This window comes from Coptis chinensis, chromosome 2, assembly GCF_015680905.1.
Source record: "Coptis chinensis isolate HL-2020 chromosome 2, ASM1568090v1, whole genome shotgun sequence".
Classification (NCBI taxonomy): Eukaryota; Viridiplantae; Streptophyta; class Magnoliopsida; order Ranunculales; family Ranunculaceae; genus Coptis; species Coptis chinensis.
In genome coordinates, this window is record NC_141457.1 from 29,579,829 (window position 1) to 29,597,027 (window position 17,199).

General features: G+C 44.4%; 1 protein-coding gene across 1 annotated transcript; it reads right to left on the minus strand.

The window, feature by feature from the left end:
- Positions 1-364: 364 nt before the first annotated feature.
- On the minus strand, positions 365-802 carry LOC147515704 (uncharacterized). The gene has a single exon (XM_086593017.1). It carries the CDS (start codon positions 800-802, stop codon positions 365-367), a length of 438 nt encoding a protein of 145 aa, XP_086449143.1.
- Positions 803-17,199: the final 16,397 nt, after the last annotated feature.

Sequence of the window (17,199 nt, forward strand, 5' to 3'; positions counted from 1 at the left end):
AAAACTATCGTTTTACACATTATCAAATTTCATCTCAAAAACTCTTGCAACAATATTAGGAAAGTCTTATGGTTTATAACCAGGAGCTATCATGTCAATACATCTTTGGATTTCTGGCCATTTAGGGTTGCATGTAAAAGTAAGGAAGAGATCTAGGGAACCTGTGTGCCTGCATATTGTAATGGCATCTTGATAGTTCTGTACCATGTACCTCGGACCACCTGCGAAAGATGAAGGAAGAACTAATCGTTTGCCTACAATACTAGGCATCGTGTCACCAGCAACAACTGCATCTACTAATCCTTGATACAATTCTGCACGAATTGTTTGTTGATTATTTCGAACCCAATCCATTCTATTTTGTTCAACAGCTGTATAAGCATTTACACAAAGTTGCTGTCTCAATTTTTTCCCATGAACTATAGTCTAGCCTTTCATTGCGTCTGAGTTGTAATCTAAAAGCATAGTATTCTCTCATGCTAATATTTTTTCTTTTTCCAACTACTACATTGTTTCTATATGGAATGTCAAGTATGTATCCATCTTTAGCATGGGGGAACAAAACTGGATACTGCATTGCCATGAAACTTGGAAGCAATTCGTTGATTCTCTTCAAGCCAAATCCTTTCTTGTCCACAATAACATATCTATGCTCATTAAATTCATCACCATTACCAACAATTAGACCAACTATCTCTTTTGATGATGGCAAATTATAAAGTCTCCCATCTTTTTGTCTTCTATTAATCAATTGTATGCTGACGTCGGCCATATGACATTCTTTAAATCTATCCATTGCCATTCTATAGGTCTTGATGAGTTCGTTAGTAACATTCAACATATTTATCAATCCTTAAACAATGCTAGAATCTAAAGCATATTTTGGATTCCTCTTAACAATTTTCTTATAGTTTTCTAGCTTGACCCACCAGAACCCCCCCCCCCCCCCAAGATCACACCACATCCAAGTCAACTGTTATCTTTTTGGTCAATGCATGTAAAAAGACTTCATTGCCCTTTGCTATTTTAATAGTTTTCTAGCTTTACCCCGAGAACTTAGGCCAATTAGCTTTATCCCCCCAGTTCTTTTATCTAGAGATTTACCCCCCCAGAACTTAGGCCAATTAGCTTTACCCCCTAGTTCTTTCATTTAGAGGTTTACCCCCCCCCCCCCCCCTAAGACCACAACACATCCAAGTCAACTAAGTTTGACTGTAATGTTTTTGGTCAAGACAAATGAAAAGACTTTAATGCTCTTTTCTAGGTATAATTACATAAATACCCTGTGACTTTGGCAAATACAAAATTGGAATTCAAATCATCTAGGACACATGTCATGATCTTGTGAACTATATCCGATGGCTATACACCATCACTACCATCTAGGGGTGCAAACAGATAGGTTCGGATTCGGATATGGTTGTATCCGAATCCGACGAATATTAAAAAAATTATCCGAATCCGATTTCAGATATCCGAATCGGATATCGGATAATATCCAATCCGAAAATTAAAATTAATTAAAATTTTATTTGCTTTGAATAATTCATTTTACCACTATAAAAACTAGTATAAATATATATATATTTATCATTTATTATTATTATTTTGTTATTACAATTTTATATTATTAGTTTATAATTTTATATAATATTTTATACAATAAAAAATAAATAAATAAATTATATATTTTATTATATATCAATCCTTATCAAATGACATCCACACCCTTAGAGTGGTGTATGGCTGTCGGATAGAGTTCACAAGATCATGACATGTGTCATAGATGATTTGAATTCTAATTTTGTATTTGCCAAAGTCACAGGGTATTTATGTAATTATACATAGAAAAGGGAATTAGAGTTTTTTCATTTGTCTTGACCAAAAACATTATAGTCAAACTCAGTTGACTTGGATGTGTTGTGGTCTTAAGGGGGCAAACCTCTAGATGAAAGAATTGGGGGAGGGTAAAGCTAATTGGCCTAAGTTCTGGGGGGTAAACCTCTAGATGAAAGAACTGGGGGGATAAAGCTAATTGGCCTAAGTTTTGGGGGGCAAAGCTAGAAAACTATTAAAAGGGCAAAGGGCAATGAAGTCTTTTCACATGCATTGACCAAAAAGATAATAGTTGACTTGGATGTGGTGTGATCTTGGGGGGAGGGGGGGTAGAGCTAATTGGCCAAAGTTCTGGGGGGGCAAAGCTAAAAAACTGATTTTCTTACTAAGAGAGTTCAACCTGTGGGTGACTTCATTTTCAGTATCATGTATGTACAACTGTGCAAACCTTGGACATACTCCTTCAGCTAGAAGCAATGTTCCAATTTTGTGGTGATTTTGCCCTTTTATTTTATAAACAAAGGGTGCCTTTCCATCATTAACTGAGCTCTGAACTTGTCCACCAATGTTAACTCGAACATTGAGTTGTAAATACTGATGTTTTCCATATAATTTAACGATTTTGACCCTCCATTGCAATCCAAAAGATTCTTCAAAAATTCTGGAGTATCTTTTAGAAGAGGCAATTGAACCTTTTCATTCTGACAACATATGGAGAATTTAGGATTAATAGGTTTTTTGCTCCTATCATCCCTTTCTTCGTACCAGACAATAGCTCCATAGTGAGAACATATGGATGTTGGACATCCAAAATCCAAAGGTTCAAAACAACTTCCTGCAAGGCAAAATGTTAATTAAAATTAAAGACTTTTATTATAATAAGAATATAAAATATTGCTGTAAGAAAATTACTTTTATGTGAGACATCTATTCCACGTGAAATGGAAACTTCATATTCATTGTCCACTTCAATGTCGGAATCAGATCCACTCATTTGTCATAGGTAATCATCATCACTTTCATCGTCAATGTAATTATCGTTTCCAATGCTCTTCAAATTCAGCATATCTTTTCGTATAGCTCTATTTATTTTTGCTTCTTCTTCACTTGTTCCAGGCATAAATACTGTTTAAAAAATAATAATATGTCATTTAATAAAGTATTTTTTGATGCTATAAGAACAATAAATTGAATACATAAGAAGAAAATATTTACCATTATGTTTCATTCTACTAAGACGATTAGATTTATAATTTCTCTTCTGTGTTTTCCTCTTCTGTTTTCTTTTGACTGGGTTTGTAGTTGTTGTTCTTCTAACTGATACTTGATGCTGGCCTGCGATTTAAGAATAATATTAGTATGATGAATATATAAAGTACTTGTCATAATCATTGTAAGTTAAGACATACTTTCTTGTGAAGGAACAATGAACAATGTCACTAGAAGCTTCCTCCATATTATTAGGCTTGGTCTTCTTTGGAGATATTTGAATCTCTACTTGAATTTCATCCGAATCTTTCTCTGCGTTAATTAGTGTTTTTTTTTTCAACTTAGCACGCATGTTGCGAAACCAAGTAACTATGTTTTTTTCTGAAACATTACTGTGTTGATTTAGTTCAGCTTTCAAATTGTTAATCATCTCTTTATTTGGACTTCCATTGTATTGATCAAATACTTGATGCAGTTTTTCAAGTCGGATTGTTGTTGATGTCCATCGCTTTCTGCTGGATAAATTCTCATCAACAGAAATCATGTAGAATAGAATACTGCTGGAAGCCTAGAAAGAAAAGGAGTCAGTTAACTCAGAAGCATCCAAATATGTTGTGTTGGACCAAATTTGAGTTGACGAATGTGCAAAAGTTTGAATGCTAGGATACTACCATATTTCCACTTTTATCGCAGCTCAGATGGCTAATTGGAATCTTTTTCGTGTTCACTTGCTGTTACAACCTACACTCTCAAGAGGCCGTTCACTACCCCTCCCTCACTATTCTCTCTCTCAGCTTTCTTTTTTCTCTCTCTCTCCCTAGGTCCCTCCCGCCCCTTAGGTTAATGAATCCCCCTCGTTTTTCTCACCCACTATTCCCCTTTATACCTTTCTTTCCATACATCCTGGCCTTCCACCTGTCCCTCCATCTCGCGGTCCTATTAGCTCCATGTGTAGGGTTTCCGTACCGCGACACCATGCTGTCATCCTGATCTGGTGGATCGCGGACTTCGAAGCTACGCTGCTTCGGCCCAACCCACTACTCCTATTCAGTTGATTCATACGGCCACTACAGATGCCCCCTCTCGAGTCCGCGATGGTATGTCGGTCGGGGAGTCGAGAGTCCTCTACATTAATCTTTTCCCCGTACCCTTCCATCTTCCTTTCACCGCTGGATTCACGAGTTCCCATGTGACTACAGCTGACGCCCCCTCAATTCTTGTGCATCCACGCGTCCTTCATTGGCTGGTTCCTTTTGGTGTCCCCTCGATTTCAGCTCCCCTCCAATTACCTTTTTACCCTCTCCTCTTATAAAAAGCCCGCTCGATTTTTCTTCTCTCACTTTTCCTTTCTTTTGCCTTTCAGTTTCTTTCAACTTCCCCCTCTACCTTTCCTCTTAGTTTCCAACACTGATTGCTCTTGTGATCGTCGTTTCTCCGGTTTCCTCAGTGGGAATTCTTACTCCGGCTGCTTTTCTTCTAACTCAGGTTGGTTCTCTCTTCTCTCTAGCTCCCTTTACTTGCTATATTGTGCATTTCTTCTTGATTCTTGGCGTAGAGTCTGTTCATTTTCCCTTCCTTCTCCGCCTTGTTGTAACTGTGTGTCTTCCACTCCGACCACGATGTCGGCCACGAGATCCGCCACCTCTTCCTCTTCCCAGTCCCGTAGCCGTGCCTCCCCCCCTCTCCCCGACCAGACCGAGGTCCCTTCAACTTCTGGACAAGCTTTTGCCCTCCCGCCGCCTCCGCCGCGCGGCCGTAGACCTAACCTTGAAGCTGTTAAAGCGGCTTATGGAATACCGGCTGACGTCATCCTAGAGCATGTGCCTGACCTAACTCACTTCCCCCACCTAGTTCCCTACAGGCCGGGGTGCCTTGTGGCCACGGTAGGCCAAATAGTTGCCGGCCTGCGATTGCCCCTCACCCGCCTCGACGTCGAGGTGTGCAATCACTTTAACATCCCCCCTTGCCAAGGCATTGGCAACTTCTGGAGGGTCATGTATGCCGCGAACCACTACAACCATTCCGAAGTTCCCAAGATAACGGTTCGTGACATGACCGCTCATTTCTTCATCAAAAAGAGCACCAAGGAGGTCGGTGTCGGCTACCATTCCTTCTGTGTCTGTCCTAGAAAGTGCCACTTTATTCTCCGTATCACTTCCTCTGACAAACTGTGGCACCACTACCCTCTTTATGTCTCAGGCAACTTCCTCTCCGCAGATCTTCCCTCCGAACTGAACCTTACACACTTGGTTTTTCTTCCTAGTGGTGAGTCTCTCTCTTTATCTTCACCCATCAGATGCATATCTTTTGTTTTCTCAATTGACTTGTCGGCTCTCTTTTTCAAGTTGGCACCCCGACTCAAAGTCGCGCCCTTACGACAACATTTCCTCCACCACCTTTCAAAAGCTCCGCGACCTGGGACCTGCTCAGGCCGTGATACTTGGGATTGACCCTGCCACCGCCACCCCGCTATTGGCCGATCCTGAAGTGCGATCCATAGGGAAATACTGCGCCCCCTTTTTCCGTCCCCCTCCTCCCAAGGAAAGAAAACCACGTAACAATCCACCCACCAAGGGAACACGCCGTACCACGAAACCACCCCTCCGCCCCAAGTCGGCTTATAAGAACCCTTCTCCTGCCGCAGCCCCTACTCCCTATCGATCTCTGACCACCTGGGAGGACCAATACTCATCCTCTCATTCTCCCTCCACTGCCCCCCAAGACTCAGATATGGGTGCCCACAAACGCAAGCTCTTTAACAGCGACTCGGATGACGATGTCGTCCCCATTACGGCCCCCCTTGCTGCTGCTCCCTCCTCTCCCTCCACCGCCTCAAACGCGTTCACGGCCCCTCGGCTCCTGAAGAGGGTCCCCCTGCTACCAATGCACCTCAGCCCACCGCGTTTCCTCAGGTGATACGGCGTGAGCGAGGAGGCGTCGCTTGTGACCGAGAAGGGGGCCGCGGTTCCATTCCCCATACGCCCCACCTTCAAACTTCGTAACCGCCACCTAACCATCAATGACTCTGCCTTGGAAAATCCGGCAGTGGCTTCCTCCCTATTCTTTGGGTCCCATCTCCCCAAAGACATGGCATATGCTGAAGGTGGCAACTTCGAATCTCATCGGACCTCATTCTACACTGGCTGGGAGAAGGTAACCTTCTCTTTTCATTCTAGTGTCTCCCTTCCCTTTCTTTAAGTTTTCTAACTTCTATTCTCTTCCACAGATGAGTTTGGACATCTCATTCATGATCCGCGGCCTATTCGGTGCCCGGGCGCGGATCGATGAACTGGACAGAGAGGTCGCCCAGCTGGAAAAAGATAAGTCCGCCGCGGACATGGACAAACTGAGGGCCCAGGATGAGCTTAAGGTTGCAGAAGCCGCCCACCTTGCATACATGGACAAGGTTAATGACCGCTTGAGTAATCAGCGCGAGACCCTCCAAGCGACGCACGCCGCGGCTCTGGATGCCCTCTCCCAGAAGCATCGAGAGGAGGTGTCGGCTCTTCTGACTCAACACGAAGCTGATATGGACGAGCTTCGGGACAGCTTTCGGGCCCAGGCCGAAAAGAGGGTGGCCAAGAAGGTCAAGGAGGAATTTGCCCGGCTCACCAAAGAGGGTCGTCTTCTTCCTGAAGCCCCTGCCGCGGCTCCCATACCCGAGGTCTCCGTGCCCATCCCGGACTCCCCCCCGGCCATGCAAGATGCCGCTGCGATGGTCTCTGATGCGATAAATAAGGTGGCGGATGGAATCATAGCTGAGGCCGCCGAGTCCGTGATCCAAGAAAGCACTGCAGATGGAAATTAGCTTGTTTTTTTGCCCTGGCTAGGCTTCCCTTGACACTATTTTGTAACACTACTTTTGCTACAATTTTTCTTTCTTTCCACCCCTCTTGTTGGGATGTTTATATTATGTTATGTTTGATTGTGCGGGTGTTTCTTCTAATATTCTTACTCATGCATGAACAATAGCAAGACCTTATTAGTGTATTCGACCCCATTGGTGGGGAGTGGTTGATTGGCTTGACCCACGCCCGCACTAGGCCTCCACCACTTTTCTAGCTCGGCAGGGCACTCGCGCCAAGCGGGGCGCAATGGAAGCCTCTTTGCTTCCGTTTGCCTTTGTCCCATATAGGTCGGGGCAACTCCACTCACCCGACCCCCCGGTGGGAACTTCGTCTTCGCGAGGCACCTAACTGTGCCTCACTAAAGTTGGACCTCTCGTCCTTGGAGGGCTCACCCCCTCCCTTCCCTTTACTCTGAGGGGCAAAGAAAACTCAAGCAACAATATTTAACTCAAAAGTGCTACGGTTTTATATATGTACAGATAGCTCACACTATTCCCCCTCTTCCCCATTACATCAACTCGTGAAATTTCTTCAGCAACCTTACATTCCACGGCCTATCCACATCTGTGCCCTCCGCAGTTTGTAACCGGTAAGTGCCTGTTCCCCCCACCTCGATCACCACATATGGCCCTTCCCAGGTCGGACCCAATTTTCCTTCGCTGGCCTTCTTGGTGCTGGGTGTCACTCGCCTAAGCACCTTGTCTCCCACCACAAACTTCCTCACTCTCAATTTCTTTTTGTACTGCCTTTGCAAGCGGCGCTGATACTCTTCCAGCTTGATGCGAGCTGTGTCTCTCCTCTCTTCCGCTAGATTCATGTCTCTGGCCAGGATGCCCTAGTTTGATCCATCATTTACGGCCGCGGTCCTAGTGGTTGTTGCCACCATTTCCGTCGGTATCACGGCCTCTACTCCATACGCCAACGCAAAAGGGGTCTCCTTGGTCGAGGTCCGCGGGGTCGTCCGATACGCCCAAAGCACCCGATTTAATTCGTCGGCCCAGGCCCCCTTCTTGCCTTCCAGTTTTCTCTTAAGATTGTTGAGTATGGTTTTGTTTGAGAACTTCGCTTGCCCGTTCCCCTCGGGGTTGTAGGGGGCCGAGAACCCCTGTTTGATATGATATGTTTGCAGAAAATTCTTAACCCTTGATCCCGTAAACTGGGTTCCGTTGTCCGTAATGATGGTGTAGGGCACCCCGAACCGGCATATGATGTTTTCCCACAACAACTTGATCACTTGCACCTCTTTTACCTGCTGCAATGGCACCGCTTCAATCCACTTGTAAAATAATCCGTCGCGGCTAACAAGAATCTCCTTTTGCCGCGAGCCATGGGCAGCGGTCCCTCTATGTCAAGGGCCCACATTGCGAATGGCCACGGGCTAGACACGCTGTGCAACGGCTCTGCTGGGGCCAATATTAACTGAGAAAACCTTTGGCATTTCTCACATTTTCTGGCGAATTCTACGGCGTCTCTTTTCATGTGAGGCCAGAAGTAGCCTTGTGTTAGCAACCTGTGTACCGTTGTCCTGCCTGCCGAGTGGCTCCCACAGTCCCCTTCGTGCAACTCACTGAGCACCTCTTGAGCCCGTTTCGGCCCCAAGCATCTTAACAAAGGTCCATTAAAGTTCCTCCGATACAATTCCCCTCCCATCAGTACGTACCTACGTGACGTCTGTTCTAGCTTTCGTCTTTCTCTTGGGCAGATCCCCTCACCCCCTATCAAAAACCGTTTGATTGGCATTATCCATCCCTCGTCACACTCTACGGTGCTCATCACTCCCCATGCCTCCTCGACACTCGGCCTATCCAATTTCTTCACTTGGAGGATCCTTTCCTCGGATCCCGGCATGGCCGCCGCTATGTACGGCAGAGCGTCTGCGTGCCGATTCTCCCCTCGATTTAAATGTGCAAAGCGGATTCTTGTGAACCTCGGCCCGACCGCCCAAGACTCCCAAATATCTCGCCATCACGGGGGCACCTCGCTGTGAACCCTCCATTCGCCTGGCATACTACCAAATTAGAATCAGAGTACACAACGAGTTCCTTCACCCCCAGGCCCTCGGCCATTCTCATGCCGGCAATTACCGCCTCATACTCCGCTTCGTTGTTGGATGCCGCGAAACCCAATTTCATTGTCAGCTCGAGCCTGTTGTTGTTTGGCGTGACCAATACTACCCCAATCCCGCTGCCCGCATCCGTCGCAGACCCATCTGCAAACACTCTCCAACCGTTTCGTTCATCCCATGGGTTCAAGCTATCCGGCTCCTCTTCCCTCTCTGATTCCAAAACCATCTCCTCCCCCCATGTCGGATCTTCTGCGGGAAATTCTGCCAAGAACTCCGCCACCGCCTGAGCCTTCTCCGCTGTTCTCACCTGATACTGGATGTCATACGAACTTAGCATCACGGCCCATTTCAGCATTCTTCCCGACTTCTCTGCTCTCAAAGCCTGCTTCAGCGGCAAGTTCGTGACCACGATCACTGCGTGGGCTTCAAAGTAGGGTTTCAGCTTCAGAGCTGAAAAGATCAAGGCGAGGGCGTACTTCTCCACCCGACTGTACCTGGTCTCTGCGTCCAACAACGTCTTACTCTGGAAGTATACGGGCCTTTCAATCTTCTCCACTACTCGAACGAGGACCGAGCTGATTGCATAATCTGAGACCCCTAGGTACAAATACAATTTTTCTCCCTCTTTGGGCCGCGACAGCAGCGACATATCCTCTAAATACCCTTTGAGATCCTGGAATGCCTGCTCACACTCCGCCGTCCATCTGAAATCTGTGGTGTTTCTCAACAGTCTGTACAGCGGCCTACACTTGTCGGATGATTTTGATATGAACCTGTTGAGAGCCGCGACCCTTCCAGCTAACCGCTGCACCTCCTTCACTGTCTTGGGTGATGGCATCTCCACCAATGCTCTTATCTGCTCTGGGTTGGCCTCTATACCTCGCTGTGTCACAATATACCCCAGAAATTTCCCTGTGGTGACTCCAAACGTGCACTTCTCGGGGTTGAGTTTCAAAATTGTCTTTCGTGTAGTATCACGAAATGTCTCCTCCAACCCTTCCAAGTGCTCTGTTCGGACATGCTCTTCTCCACCATATCATCAATGTATATCTCAATGCCGCTTTCGGATCTTGCCCTCAAACATCTTCTCCCCCCTACTGGAAGGTGGCCCCGTGATTTTTAATTCAAATGGCATTCGGTAGCAAAGTATGTGCCCCCCCACCACTCTGAAGCGCTTTTTTTTCGATCGGGCCCATACATCGCCACCTAGTTGTACCCCATGGATGCATCCATAAACGAAGAAGCTAAACCCGCGCCCCGTCTACCAACTCATCGACTTCGCGGCATTGGATAACTGTCCTTCGGACATTCTGAATTCACGTCCGTGAAATCCACGCACATCCGTACCTTTCCATTTTTCTTCGGAACCGCGACCACATTGGACAACCAGTCTTTGAACTCCACCTCCCTTATTATCCCCGCACCCTTTAGCCTCGCCACCTCTTCCCGGATTCCTTCCGCATATTTGGGCCTCATGCTCCTCATTTTCTGTCTCACGGGCTTCGCGTCCTCCCTCATGTGCAGGCGATGACACGCAAACTCCGGGTCTAACCCGGTAACATCCTCTATTCCCCACGCAAAGACATCTCCGTTTCTCCTCAAGCAGTGAACCAATTTATCCCTCCATTCTCCTGTAAGACTCGACCCTATCGATGTGAACTTCTCCTCCCCACCCTCTCCCAAGTTTACTATCTCTATCTCATCTAAAGTCTTGGGATCCTCCTCGACCTCCCCTCCCTTCCCCACGGCCCCGCACTGTAATTGCTATGCTGGCCTTTTTCTAGAGCCCGTCGACTCCTCTTCTGGTCCGCGGGCCATCCTCTTGATTGTATTTTGATGACTGTTCTTGGACGCCATATATTCCCGTTGGAGTGGGGAATTGGATAACTTGATAATAAGTTGACGGCACCGCCCTCATCTCATGTATCCATCTCCTTCCCAAGATTGCGTTGTATTGAGAATTGGAGTCGACCACCATGAACCTTGAGAATCTTTATTCACGGGCCCGTTGTTTACGGCAGCGAAGTTCTCCCATAGGCTCTGTCACACTCCCATTGAATCCGTATAAATTTTTTTCCCGGAGGCCTAAGTTGCCCGGGTTGATCCCCATCTCCTCAAGAGCTCCTCTGAATAGCGGATCAACGGCTACGCCGTCCTATCGCACCCTTTTGACCACATAATTGCCCATCGCCATGAATGTAATGACCAACGATCCTCGTGTGGCGTATCCACGCCGGAGGTCTGCCTTTGAGAACGTGATTTTCTCCTCCCCGCTCACCGATTCGCTTTCGGTATCTCGTCGCCATGGGTCTCGCGTTGACTCTTGGATACTTCGCCGTCCTTCTCACCTTATCTCGGTGGGCATTGTGACTCAGCGCTTCCCCGCTAAAGATAACATTTATGGTCCCCAATATCCATCCCGCGGCAGGCCCGGGCTCCCGGTTTGGCTTTTCCCCCACGAATTCCCTCAGCATCCCCTTCTCTACTAACCTCTGAATTAACCATTTCAAGGCATAACAATCATTGGTCTCGTGATTGCGCACTTGGTGATATTCACAGTAGGGCTTGTTTGGCATTTTCACTCGAACGGTTCGCGCCCTTCATATATCCGCGACATTCTTAATCAGCGGTAGTATCTCACTCAACGGTTTCACCAACGGGACGTGCTCCCACGGCGGTATGGCTTCCGCTCCCTTTGCTCTCCGAAGCTATCTCCCCTTCCTCTTTCGGCCTCGAGGATTGTCGCGGTATCTCTCCCCTCCTCGGCTATTTCCCTCGGCCTTTCTACGTTCACTCCCTTTTTCTACCGCCGATACTGTCTTGGCTCCTTTCTTCGACTCCTTCTGCATGGTGTCTTCATATCTTATATACTTCTCTACCCTTGGATATAACTCGTGCAGTGTCGCTATCTCGTTCTTTGCCACGGACTGGTGAACTGCCGTTCCAGGTCGCAGCCCCCTTTTGAATGCTATTACCGCCGTCCTCTCATCCAGATTTTCTACCTTTAGGGTCTCTGCCTTGAAGCGACACAGGTACTCTCTGACCGATTCCGCGGACCTTTGTCTGATGTTGAATAGGGCCGCGATATCCACCACCCTCCTTTTCTGATGTATAAAGTGATCAACAAATGCCTGCTCTAACTCTTGGAAATTGGTTATGCTCTTCGAAGGCAACCGGTAGTACCAGTCGGAAGCTCCGCCCTTAAGACTGGCCGGGAACATCATGCAACGCAGTCCATCGTACCTCGCCTCTTGCCAAAGAGGCATCTGCTGTCTGAAATGGTGGATGTGATCCGCCGGGTCCCCCGTTCCATCGTATCTCTCGAATCTCGGCTGGTTAAAGCGTTTTGGTACCTCCGAAGTCCATATCGCATCTGCAAGTGGGTTGCGGTTCAGCCCCGCCACCACTTGGCTGGCCGCACCTGTTTGGACCCTTGTCTGATGAAGGTTCGCCACTCGGTCACTATTGATCATTTGTTGCACTTGCTCAGCCGTTAACCCGGTCACCGGATTATCCACCAAGGTTGGTCCTTGTTCCCCTTCATCCTCCCCCTTTTCATTCTCTGTTTCTTCCCCTGTTTCTTCCTCGGTCCCCTCCTCCACCCTTTCCTTCTCTCTTCTCAGCTCCTCATTTTCCTCCCTCAGCCTTTCAATCTCTTCCCGCATAAGCCGCGTCTCCTCTTCTGCTCTTCCCTCCTCTCGTCCTTCTCCTTCTTCTACCTCCGCTTCAGGCATCTGTTCTGGAACCCTTATCTTTCGTGGCCTCCCCGCCGCCTTCTTTGGTGCCATTTCTACTGTCCCCACAGACGGCGCCAAATGTTACAACCTACACTCTCAAGAGGCCGTTCACTACCCCTCCCTCACTATTCTCTCTCTCAGCTTTCTTTTTTCTCTCTCTCTCCCTAGGTCCCTCCCACCCCTTAGGTTAATGAATCCCCCTCTTTTTTCTCACCCACTATTCCCCTTTATACCTTTCTTTCCATACATCCTGGCCTTCCACCTGTCCCTCCATCTCACGGTTCTATTAGCTCCATGTGTAGGGTTTCCGTACCGCGACACCATGCTGTCATCCTGATCTGGTGGATCATGGACTTCGAAGCTACGCTGCTTCGGCCCAACCCACTACTCCTATTCAGTTGATTCATACGGCCACTACACTTGCAAAGGTAAATATTTTTTGTAGTCAAGTTTTCAGTGGATTTAATCAAAGTGGACCAACAACTATTAAGACATCTCGCATAGTTTCCAGGTCGAGCAAGGAAATATGGTGTGTCCTGCACTCCTGCGGCGCTTAAGTATACTAACAATAACTGATAAGTTAGCATATCTGAGTGTGCAGTCAATGCACACAAAAGCATGTAATATAATATTGAGGAGCAGTGAACATTATCCAAGTAACTGGCTGTTGTCTAGTGATGAGCTGTAACAAACTACCAGTGTGTGTGAACTGTGAAGTTGAATGTTTTTTTGATGATGTATAGAAATTCCACCCAACTCTTCTTCTTGGTGTTCCTAATGTGTCCTTGGTATTTCTACAACATGGAGTTGAATCTTTTAGTGTGTACATCACTCTGGGAATGGTGTTTATTGAAAAGTTGAGCAGAGACCCAAGGAGTCTAAGACGCGATGTAAATGATTGAACCCTGTGTGGTTATAATTCTTCTTATGTTCTTGTTTATTATGGAGTTGTATATCTCTGTGGTTTTTGTCCTTTTATATTTTGGTTGATTCATTTGTTTGTATTCCTTAACAGTTAATATTGTATTCCGAAGTATATTGTGACAAAATCACACAATGTGTTCTCATCTTGATATTGTTGTCCGATTTGTGTTGGGCCTTCAATGGTTTAGAACTTCAGAATTACAAATATTTTTGAGCACTATAAACATTGTAAACAATCGTGCAATTTATTTTGTTCATAACTGAGCAAGATGCTAATTGGACGTGTTAGTGTGGATAAATCTGGAATTGGTGGACTGGTGCGTATTATTGATGGTGGTGGTCAGAGTGGTGAAAGCTTTTGCAAGAAGCAACAAATAATTCTTCTTATGTACCAAAAAATATGTACTAACAATAAAAATTCCAGACCAAGATGTAGACAAAGAGACTTTTCCCTTCTTATTATTACTAGGGGAAAAAAATACTAACCTTCAGTGGAAGGAATTTGGAGTCTTTTCAAGGATAGTGTACCAGGGAAAAACCTTCAGTCCACGAAAAAAAAAACGAACCTTCAGTGGAAGGAATTCGGAAACCCTTCAATAATGGTGTGTGCTTCGTGAATATTGACGTGTTTTCTTATGATTTCTTTTTGTATATTGGCGTATGCTTTCAATAGGTTTTTGTTTAATGCTTCTTGAATATTGATGTCTTTATATATTTTTTAATATGATAGCAATTGTGTAGCATAAGAATTCTGTCGTTGATCTATTAACTAATCCATATCTATTAACTAATCCATATCCATATCCATATCCATATCCCATAATTATATAACTAATACAAATCAATTATAAAATTATTATGTCTGGGCCTGTTAATTTTTAGGCTAAAATATTTTGGTTGATGTACTTAATTCAAAAGTGCATTTGTGCATTGAATAAGTGCAAGGCTTAAGATTTTCATGTTGTGAGTAGACAGAAGTTCTTCCTTAGTATGGGAACTACGAGAAGTTTAAGATTGACTTGTTATATGGATGACTGCTGGTATAGGTTCTTGATCAGGATGAGACACCTTTTCTTTACAACGGGGTCTTTGGCAAAGGTGTTGGTAATGATGTCTACAACTCCTTTGTGTAAGTCCTTGTTGTTTTTGAAAGCCCTCGAGCATCTGTGAGTCATCTAATTGCCTTCCGATTTCAGCTCATTAGTTGTGATTCTTGCTCTGCATGTATGTTTTTTTGTTGGAGATTCCCACCCTTTTCCATTGTCAACATAGTGCAGTTCTTATGTTAAAATATACAAATAATGTCTATCAAATTATTGTTGTATATCTTATAGTTGCAAGAATTGTTCAATATACACTCTTATGTATGTTTCAGTGGATGCCGATAATATCAGGTGGGGGAGTTTAGAGAGAGTGAGAGAGATTGGTATGAGGAAACTGTAATTAGTGAAAACTCCCAACTCCCAGGAAACTATACTTACTGTCATCCATTTTAAATTTAATTGTGTCTTCTATAAATTTCTTCATCTTAGCATCAAGCTCAGCTGTTGTCTCTTCCCCTTTCGCTATGATTCTATCAATATCCTCATCTGTGATAGTGCTGTCCTTGGAATTGAAAACCATTTCAGCACCAAACCTCACCATCATCCGCAAATGCTTCGTCCTTATTAACAGCTGCAGAAAAAGCCATCATGGAAGCATAATGTAAGTGAATATATATAATAATGTGGCACTGATAATTGAGCATAGAAGCTTTATCAATAATATACATACTTTTCTATTCCACTAATCGACCTTTGTTGGATCACCAGAGCATCAAGTGCAAGTTTTCTGTAAGCCCTCTCTATTACTTTTTCTTCTATAGTATATTGAATCATCATAAATTAAGAGGATGAGAATTAAGAAAACACGGGTATCCACTGGAATAAAGCATATAGATAGTCAAAAGCTGAACCTCTGTGTAGAAACGGAACACTTGAACTTCTTTAGTTTGACCAATTCTATGAGCATGGTCCTGTGCTTGCAAATCCACTTGTGGATTCCTATATCACGTGTAACATGAAGATGAGGAGCAAATGGGTAGATTAGTAAATACCAAAGTAGCAAGCAATTTGTACCAGAAGATGTTATAACTCACATATCACTGTCATAAAGAATGACAACATTTGCAGTGGCAAGATTAATACCAAGGCCGCCTGCTCTTGTAGATAATAAGAAGATAAATTTTTCACTTCCCGGCTAGTTGAAGGATTCAATGGAAGCATCACGGTCTTCTCCACCAGTATTCCCGTCAATTCGGCAGTACTTGTACCCACGTAACATTGATAATAGAATTGGTATAATGTTATAATCATCAAGTGAAATTGAAAGATGACAAGATATCAAAACTATATCAAATACCATTAATACTGAACAGTAGAGAATGCTCCCAGTGAAACACGTCAGCCCCTTTTTTTCTCTTAAGTGGACACATTAGCATTTGCAATAATTCGGCAGAGACAAAAAAGTAATTCTATGCCTATTTTACCAATTTCAAAACCCCAAGAAAAGAAAAGAAAGAAAGAAAACAGTTATCTTAGGGTTTATACGTTCGTGAAAAACAAAAAAAAACATAAGCTAAAAAGCTCTCCACATAGATTGATAATCAGTCAACTGGCCCAACCCTCTCTTGACCTTTTTTCTCCAAAACCAACTCGCTTGAACCAGGAAAAAAAAAACCATTAGTGTAGTTCTCATTTTTCTCCAAATTTAATAAATTCCTTTTCTGAAATTCAGGGTTGTTCCTTTCGCTTGAAGAGATTAATGAGTCCAAATAACCTACGGCTACTCCTACATAAAGAAAACTCAAATTTCTTAAGGGAGATATATGGATATGTTATCTCTCTATCGCTTCAACTATTGGGTCTCAGTTAAATCTCGATTTCAGTCATCCATACCCACCAGGTACACTCTTCTATGGATTTCATATTTTTAAATCTCTGATTGAATTCAATTTTAGAATTCATCAATTGCACATCATTTGTTTTCAGGGGGGAAGTAATGGACTTGGTTGGAGAAAGGGGAAATTCAGTTAGTTAATCTGAACTAACTATGAAAGCAATTAAGATTTTAAGAATATGACTCGGGTAATTCTTGAAAACTCTTCTTCGTTGTTTTCTGTATCGGTGCTTACTTTATAATTAAAAAAATAAACTATCTTTGTGAAGAGGGGCATACCTTGGTGAAGATTTTGATCCCCTCAATGCTTACTGACAATTCATATATGTTAGTTCTCTCTCCCTACCTATTCTGAAAATAGGTAGAGAGCTAAAGAGGTTGTCCATACTCTGTAAGGAACTGGAAGGGAATGAATATATGGATGATATAAGTAAGAAAATATATGTGGTTTTAACGAGTAATAGAAAGACAAGAGGTGGAAGAGGTTTGGGAAAGACTAAGCTGAGGTAGGACTACAGTGGATTTGTTTGGAAGGCTACATTCATAAGCTTTTCACTAGGGAGAATGTAAACCTGAGCATTGTATCCCTGCAACTTCCCTTGAAAATAGTAGTCAACCCCAAACTCTTTATCTATTTTGGAAG